Raw genomic sequence first — 8,258 nt, 5'->3', positions numbered from 1 at the left:
AGGTACATGGAACAGCCAATAAAAGCTGTCAATATTCAAGGGTAATTCCTCTGCTGAGGAACAACCTAATTGATGAAGGTGGAGCTCTCTTGCCAGCTCTGGTTGGAGAGGCACCCTGACCCTGGATCCCTACAGGCGATGAGGGCTGGGGGTACAGAGCAAGAGATTGATCTCCCAGGAAAAAGCGCTGGCCACGTTCCAGTGTCTTCAGAACCAACTGCATCATTTAGATGGTTGAGATTGTACAAATGAGGGTGTTTGGAGGTGGGCATGTGTTGAAACCACATAGAGTGATTGTGAATCTGCCTGTATGTGTATTTCCTCAGGAGATATTTCCTCTTAAACAATAAACTTGTCAATTTTTTTTTGCAAAAAGTCTCATCACCACTGTACACTGGGAAGGAGATTTGCTGGGAAGAATTTGTTCATATACTGGAGAATCTACAAAGTAGGTAACTGACCATTGCGTATTCTGTCTGAGCTACACGCAGCAACAAAAAAGGAGGAAGCAACACAAGTTTCTGGTGAGAAAAGACACTTTATTGTTTCTCAGGTTGTCTGGAGGCCTCTGGGCTCACTGATTTCCCCCAGAGCAGAGCTCCTCTCCATGGCTGTGGTTGTGGTAGTCGGTGGCTATGTCCGCCAGCAAGGACAGGAACTCAGAAAAGTCAATCTGATGGTCCTTATTCTTATCTTTTTTATCAAAGATATTGGACAAGTAATCTCTACCTCTTTTCTCCTGTGGGGAAAAAACACAAAACAAGGCAATTTCAGCCCCACAAGAGTGATGAGCTGGGAGAAGAGGAAGAGGCAGAGACAGAGAAAAGAGGACCCAGCACAGCCCAAAGGTATCTGGTGTGGCATTGAGGAGGGGAGGTGTGGGATGAGGTGGGGACACTGACATTGCCCTGCAGTTCAACAGAGAGTCCTTCCCCAAGTGTGAACTTGGATGGGAGATCCACATGGGGAGCAGGCTCTGCCCTGAGTTGCCCTGATCGGTGTGCTGGTGGGTGGTCTCCAGGCCCAGGCCACCCCCTCAACCCCCTACGAGGCTGCACCTACCTAAGTTCTGCTCCGGGACTCAAATAAACTCTGCTGTGCTCAGTCTGTCTGACTCATTACGACTCCATGAACTGTAGCCCACCAGGCTCATCTGTCCATGGAGATTCTCCAGGCAAGAATACTGGAGTGGGTAATCTATCCCTTCTCCAGGGAAACTTCCTGACCCAGAAATCAAAATGGGGTCTCCTGTATTACAGGCGGATTCTTTACCAGTTGAGGCACCAGGGAAGCCCCAAATAAGCCCTACTCATGTGTAAATATAAGCGAATCACTGTGTGGCATACCTGAAACTAGCACAATATTATAACTATATTATATTATAACTACATACATATTATAACTATATTATCGACTATACTTCAATTAAATAAATAAATAATACATAAACTCCATCCTTGTCATCTTCAATCTAACCCTCCTCTCCTATTTTCTCTTTGGGCTCCAGGATCCTACATGCTCTGAGTTCCTTTTTCTTACTTACCCAACCTCTTTGTTACCTAGTGACCTCTTCTTTTTGTAATTCATTCAGAAAATTCTAATTGTCCAGTTAAATCAGGTCAGCATTGCAAAAGGAGGGGTTAAATTCTGTCAGTATGCATTTATACAGAAAACAACCAAGTTGTTCCAGAAGTAAGAGGGATGGGGGAGAGGCAAGATAGGGGAAGGGGATTAACAGGTACAAACTACTAGGTATTAAAAAAAGAGAGAGATTTTAAAAATGCAAAGTACAGCATAGAAAATATGGCCAATGTGTTATAATAACTTTGATGGAGTATAATCTATAAAAATATCAAATCACTATATTGTACACGTGAACTAACACAACATTATAAATCAAATATATTTCTAGATAAATAAGTAAAATTTTGTGTTTCTATTTTAAAAATTCTGCCAATGATGGAATTTCTGTCATGTTCCCTCTGATCTCAAGAACCCTGAGGGGAGCCTGAAGTACCTCTCAAGATCTAAGCAGAAGAGTTTGAGTCTCATACAGATGAGACAGGTGAGAGGGGACCTATCCACTGCCCTCCAGTTGTAGCACTTTTTGATAACTTATCAACTACTTATATCCACACATTTTCCGAGTTTGCCACATACATCATCTCTTTACACTCCGATATAGGACAAGATAGGAAGTTCTATGATGCACTTTTGCAGATGAGAATGTGAGGATCAGAGAATGAGAGTGACTGGTCCAAAGCCACACAGAAAAGGATCCTCAGTCATGCCAGGACCCAATCACCATGGGGGACCAGATCCCCACTCACACAGGCGCTGAGGAAGTTGGGGAAATTCTCCTTCAGCAACTGCAGCAGGGGCTCCTTCTTGATGGTGTCATCGCTTCCCGAATATGTGTGAAACAGCTTGATCAAGGCTGTAATGGCCTGCTCAAGCTGAGAGCCGCTCATCTTGGCTTCAAATAAGCTGCCGGAAGAGGAGTCAATGACCTTTTGTATCCTCCCCCCAGGGGCGGGTCCCCAAGTTAGGACACCTGGATGGGGACCGAGCAGCCAGTGAAGTGAGGCTCAGATGGAGCAGAAGAAACTGTGCTTCTCCACGTGGTGGGGGGAGTGGCCGAGGAACAGGAGGGTGTGACCGAGTGTGGGACCTGGGGCCCCACAGCTCAGGGTGTGAGTAGGTGAAGGAGATCAGCAGACTCCACTGTGGTGAGGACCACAGTGTGTGGAAGCAGAGATGGGGGTCAGCCCCAGTGAGAAGACTGAGTCTGAGGTGGGACCCAGCAACCAGAGCCTTTGGGTGACCCCACACCCCAAACAGCAGCAAATCCATCTCCTCCAGGTTCAGCGTCAGGGTCAGAGTCACGGGGGCGGAACAGTGTCATCTCTGCTCTGGTCTGAGCCTCCTGGGCTGCTTCAGGAAGACCCCCTAGAGGCCACCCCACCTCCAAGACCATAAGCAAGCTCTGCATGAGATGGGCAGAAACACAGCCCTGTCCTGAGCCCTGGGAGGGGTCTTCCTGGACCATTGCTGAGAGAAAAAGAGGGACTGGGGACCAGAGTCAGCCTGGGGTTTGGAATGAACAGAAACAGATGCCCCAGTTCTAGACTATTGGGAGGAATGTGGGAGATGGGGGTCCTTCTGATTTTCTGTTATTGGGCACTATCTGCATCTCCAAGGCTTGGCCTCATTAAAATAGAACGTCTGACTTCTCTAAGCAGGTTCTTCCCCAGCAGTCAGAGGTCTGGGCTGCCCTGGACCCCAACCAGAGAAACTGGACAGAGCAGCCCTCCCATCCCAGACTTTCCTAAGCAGCCAGGAGATGACCTGTGTCACGCGTGCCAGTATCTAAGACAAACCCCGCTGCCTTCTGATGTAGGAGAAGGATCCCCCTGTGCTGTCAGCAAGAGGACCCACCCAAGGCCTTCTGTCAGCATGGCCGAGAGCAGAGCCCAGCCCTGTGTGCGGACAGCCCCCGAGCCTTTTCCTGCTGGGCGGGCGGGGGGAGCGCTGGTTGATCAGTCTTTCACCCAGGTGGGGGCAGGACGTCTCACCAGAGTCATGGTGAGCGGGGGTCCAGGCCTGGGGTTAAGGCTTTGGCTGGGGCTCCCACTCTCCTCAAGGGTGGGGTCGGGGGTGTTTTTGACCTGATAAGCAGGTGAGTCCAGAGAAGGAAGAAAGCAAGAGGAGGGGGAGGGTCCTCAGCTCCCACTGGGCACGTGTCCACCAGAGCATCACCGAGGAGCCAGTGGAGAAGCAAGGAATATTGTCATCTTGCCACACAGATGGGGCCTTGGCAGGGGTGAAGGCACACAGCCCTGTGGGCAGAGTCGGGACTGGACCACAGGCTCCCGCTTCCCCTCCCAGAGCTGCTTCCCGGCTTCTCCTAGAAAAGATAAATAGGCCGGAGCAGGCTTACCAGATCAGAGGAGACGTCACCAAGGAGGAGGACGAGTGAGGTGTGCGCTGGACAGAGACTGGTCCCTTTATAGGGCTCAGCCGGGCTCTTCACGGGGCTGGGAGCCCTGCGGCTCTGTTCGCTCTCTGCTTCCTGGAGCATTGCCCCACTCAGGAGGGGGGACCACACCCAGAAGGGTGTGCTCTGCCTTTCCCAACAGAACCCCAGGACACATTGCACCTCCCAGGATCTTCCCCTAGAGGTTTCTCTGTCCCCTGCTTGATCTGGGGCCAGTGGGGTGTGTGGCAACAGGACAGGGATTAGAGTAGAGAAAACTGGGTTTCTGGACCTAAGAAAGGTGGAATTTTGGACTCTGAAGGCAGCAAGGTCTCCATTTTCATTCACTTAGTCCTTCTACAAACTTGGTCTGAGTGTAATAACCACGATTTACTAAGAGCGAAAGATGTGCCAGGCATCAAAGTACCTGCTGCCATTGCTGCCTGCTTAGTCCTCAGCAGCTATGAGCTAGATCTGCTGTCTCCAGGTACAAGTGGAAAATCAGGTTTATAAAGATTTTAAGATTATATAGCTAGTAGACAGTAGATTCCAGATATGATCCCAGAAAAGCCTAATTCAAAACCTTCTATTAATCCTTCAACTAAATCTCAGGACCTTCCTTCTGGGACTCACAGTTCAGGGGAGTGAAGTAGGTCACCTCACTGCCATCTTCACACAAGGTCCTCAGTGGATCCTGGGAGGGAGACAGGTGTCATGACCCACAGTGACAGATGAGGGAACACAGAGAAGGCAATGGGCTCGGCCTTATCATCTGCTGCTGAGGGGACTCTCAGGATCAGAACCCCGAGTCCTGGCTTCACCTCCTCACTCTTGAGTTCCCTTCTCAGCCCCTGGGTTGCCTGGGCCAGCTGTGCCCACCGTCTAGGTCCAGTGGTGGTGATGACCATGGGATGAGCCTGGAAGCAGGGACTTGGGCAAAGCCTTCTCTTGGACCCTGAGCTGACTTCCCTCAAGTCTCCCATAACTTCCCCCTCCCTCCATGCTAAACAGTCTCTTGGATGTTGGCAGCCAGGCCTTGGGCTCTGCTGTGTCCCAACCTGCTGCCGAAAGACTGGTTCCAGAGCAGAAAGCAGGAGCCTGGAGTCAAGCTGAGGCCTGGGGGCTTCTGGGGACCTGTCCTGCTGACTCACTGGGAGCTCTTGCTCCCCTTGGGACTTCCTCCCACGGAGTGAGGGAGCTAGTTCAGGCTTTGGCGTCCCTGGGCTCCTTCTTGTTGCTGAGCCCCAGTCAGGGCCTCCCAGCACACGGGCATCCCTATTCACGTTACATTCACCTTCTCAGGCCCACTCCTCCCTGATTTATTCATTTAATCCATTCTCATCCCTGTTGAGAAGCCTCCCAAGAAGAATACGCAAGACACTTTGGGCAGGGGAACTGACATTCCCTCTTAAAGTCCAACTGTGGCTTTTAAATTTTGAACCATGTCAAAAATACTTAAAATTAGTTTTTTAGTATTTAGAGTTAATTCTCCTTTTGTTCAATTCTCAGCGTCAGTTTCAGAGGCTGAGCTATTTCTAATCTTAAGCTTCTGGAACACAAATACCTCCAATTTCTTACAAGGTCCTGCTCTTGTTGTATTTATTTTCCTCTAATCTCCATCCCCATTCCATTCTTCACAAAAAGCATCAATTTCTTCTGTTTATATGAATACATTCTTGCAAATGTGAGTAGTTATTTTGGTCCATGTGCTGTTGACATTTTTTTATATAGCTCAAACTTACAGAAATATACAGCAAACAAAAATGTGTGTACAGCCCAGTAACTTATTTCTACAACCTATAACCTTCCTTAGATCAAAAAAGAAAACATGTCCTCCAGTCACCACCCCCTCTTCTCTCTTCTCGTGAAAACCACCAGCCAAACTTACATGATTGAAGCTCTCTATTTTCTTTACAGTTTCCCATTTAAGCATTTATCTGTATACACTGTAATTTGCCTAATTTCTGAATTTTACATGAATGGAAATAGTTCTCTGTGTTCTGTCTGCCTCCTGTAGATCAATAGTAAATTTTTAAGTTTCATCGTGTTAGGATGTCTACTACTGTGGATTTTCACTGCTGTGCAGTATTCTTTTGCATGAAAGTGACAATGATTGTCAAAAATTCTGCTTCAGATACTACAAGCTGTTCACTTTGCTATCTTCCTTTCAGAGTGGTATCCTGCTCAGGTGACCAGAGATTTTGACCTGTGACCTCATGCTCCCTTGGTGTAGCAGCCTCGCTGTCTGATGATTTGTATGCCAGGGGCCCAGGGTAGACCCTGGTTGTATCTGTGCTGTGTTTAAGAAATGAGGAAGGGGGACTTCCCTGGTGGTCCAGTGGCTAAGACTCCAGGCTCCCAATGCAGTGGGCCCGGGTTCGATCTCTGGTCAGAGAACTAGACCCCACATCTGCAACTAAGATCCTGGTGCAGTCAAACAAACAAATATTCTTTAAAGAAGAGGTGAGCGTCAGGACACAGAGCCCAGATCCTGGGGACCAACTCTGGATCAGTCCTGTTTACTGTCAAAGACAGCAGTGTTTTCAACCATTCACAGCAACCCAGTCACACCCCAGCATCTCCCATGTCACTCACCACCACCAGAAAGGCTATAGGGAATCTTCCAGTGTCTTAACCAAAAATGCCTTTTGGTTAAGCCCAAGTGCTGCTCATCCAAGTCAAATCTAGCTTAAGTCATTTGTAAGGTTTTGGGTCTCCAGAAAGGAAAATTGCTCTGTTCACCCATCCAGGCATTGAGGAATACTAGCTTCTAATAAAAGAACCACTATTTGCTATCAAGCAGGGAGCTAGTGACTTAGTTTCCTAAAGTAGAAGCTTAGATTATTGTTCCCCTGTGTCAGTGGGCAGCCTAGTAGGCTGGAGCATTGAGCATGGGAAGCCAAGGGGCAGACTCAAATCACTAGCCTGACCCAGAGCCACAGAGGAGGAGGAAGACCCATGGCAAGTATGGATCTATCTGAGCAAAAGAACAGGATCTTCCGTAAGGCTCAGAGCTGGGCTGGTGCCTCCAGCAAGGAACCCTGGCTGTGTTCTACCCACCAATCTCCCAGAGCATAGCAGCTCTGCTCAGAATTTCCCATCAGAACCCCAGAACCTACCTGTGCACACTGCACCCAAGCTAACTCATCCCGAACATTTGCTCCATCACAAGCTCCATGGGGCTAGAGTTAAAGGGATGGGGGACAGTGGGTTAGAACAGAGGTAAAGGTTTTGCTGAGCTCCAGAAACTGTGGCTTTGGGTGTCTGGAAAGGAAGACTGTTTTTATGCACCCATCCAGACATTAGCAGAAATAATAGCTAATAGTACAATAACTCCCATTTATGAGCAATCTGTACCAAGTACTATGCTAATGATTGAATTTCCTAAAATGCAAACTTAGATTATTAATTTTAGATGCTCCTTTTCTGATACACATATTCAAAGATAAAAATTACCCTCTAAGCACTGCTTTTGCTACATTCCAAAATGAAAAGTTTTTATAAGTTGTCTTTTCATTTTCATTTAGTTCAAAATATTTTTTACATTCTCTTGATATAGCTTGTTTGACCCACATATTATTTAGAAGTGTGTTACTTGATCTGTGAAAATGTTGGGATTTTCCAGCCGTCTTTCTATTATTGATTTCTAGTTTATTTCCAGTGTGGTCTGAGAGCATACACTGTATGATTTCTACTCTTTTAAAATTGGTTGACATGTTTTATGACCCAGAGTATAGTCTATCTTGATGAATGCACTGAATGAGCTTAAGAGGAACGTGTTTTCTGCTGTAGTTGGCTAAAGGAGTCTGGAAAAGTCAGTTAGATCCAATTGATTGATGACCTGTTCAATTCAACTATGTCCTTATTGATCTTCTGCCCATTGTATCTGTCCATTTCTGATAGAGAGGTGTTGAAATCTCCAAGTTTAATAGTGCTAGTTGCTCAGTCATGTCCCACTCTTTGCAACCCCGTGGACCACAGCCCACCAGGCTGCTCTGTCCATGGGATTCTCCAGGCAAAAATACTGGAGTGAGTTGCCATTTCCTTCTCCAAACATTAATAGTGAATTCATCTATTTCTCCGTGCAGTTCGGTCAGGTTTTGCCGCACGCATTTTGATACACTGTAACTAGGAGCATACACAGAAGCATTGTCGTCTTCCTGAAGAACTGACCCCTTTCCATTACATAATGCCGCTCATTGTCTCTGATCGCTTTTCTTGCTCTGAAGTCTTGCTTTATCTGTCTGAAACTAATAATCAGTTAGTTAATTAATTAAAATTT

At 47.2% G+C, this 8,258-nt stretch overlaps 1 protein-coding gene across 1 annotated transcript; it reads right to left on the bottom strand.

Annotated features, from left to right (window-relative positions):
• Positions 1–564: 564 nt before the first annotated feature.
• On the bottom strand, positions 565–2,471 carry S100A7 (S100 calcium binding protein A7). Its single transcript, XM_065926586.1, has 2 exons — positions 2,331–2,471; positions 565–739 (listed from the first exon to the last, which is right to left on the bottom strand). The coding sequence occupies exons 1-2, from the start codon at positions 2,469–2,471 to the stop codon at positions 575–577; spliced, it is 306 nt and encodes a 101-aa protein (XP_065782658.1). The 3' UTR covers positions 565–574.
• Between the last annotated feature and the right edge of the window lie 5,787 nt (positions 2,472–8,258).

This window comes from Muntiacus reevesi, chromosome 1, assembly GCF_963930625.1.
Source record: "Muntiacus reevesi chromosome 1, mMunRee1.1, whole genome shotgun sequence".
Lineage (NCBI taxonomy): Eukaryota > Metazoa > Chordata > Mammalia > Artiodactyla > Cervidae > Muntiacus > Muntiacus reevesi.
Note: the sequence above shows the minus strand (reverse complement) of the source record. Positions and strands in the feature narration are given on the sequence as shown.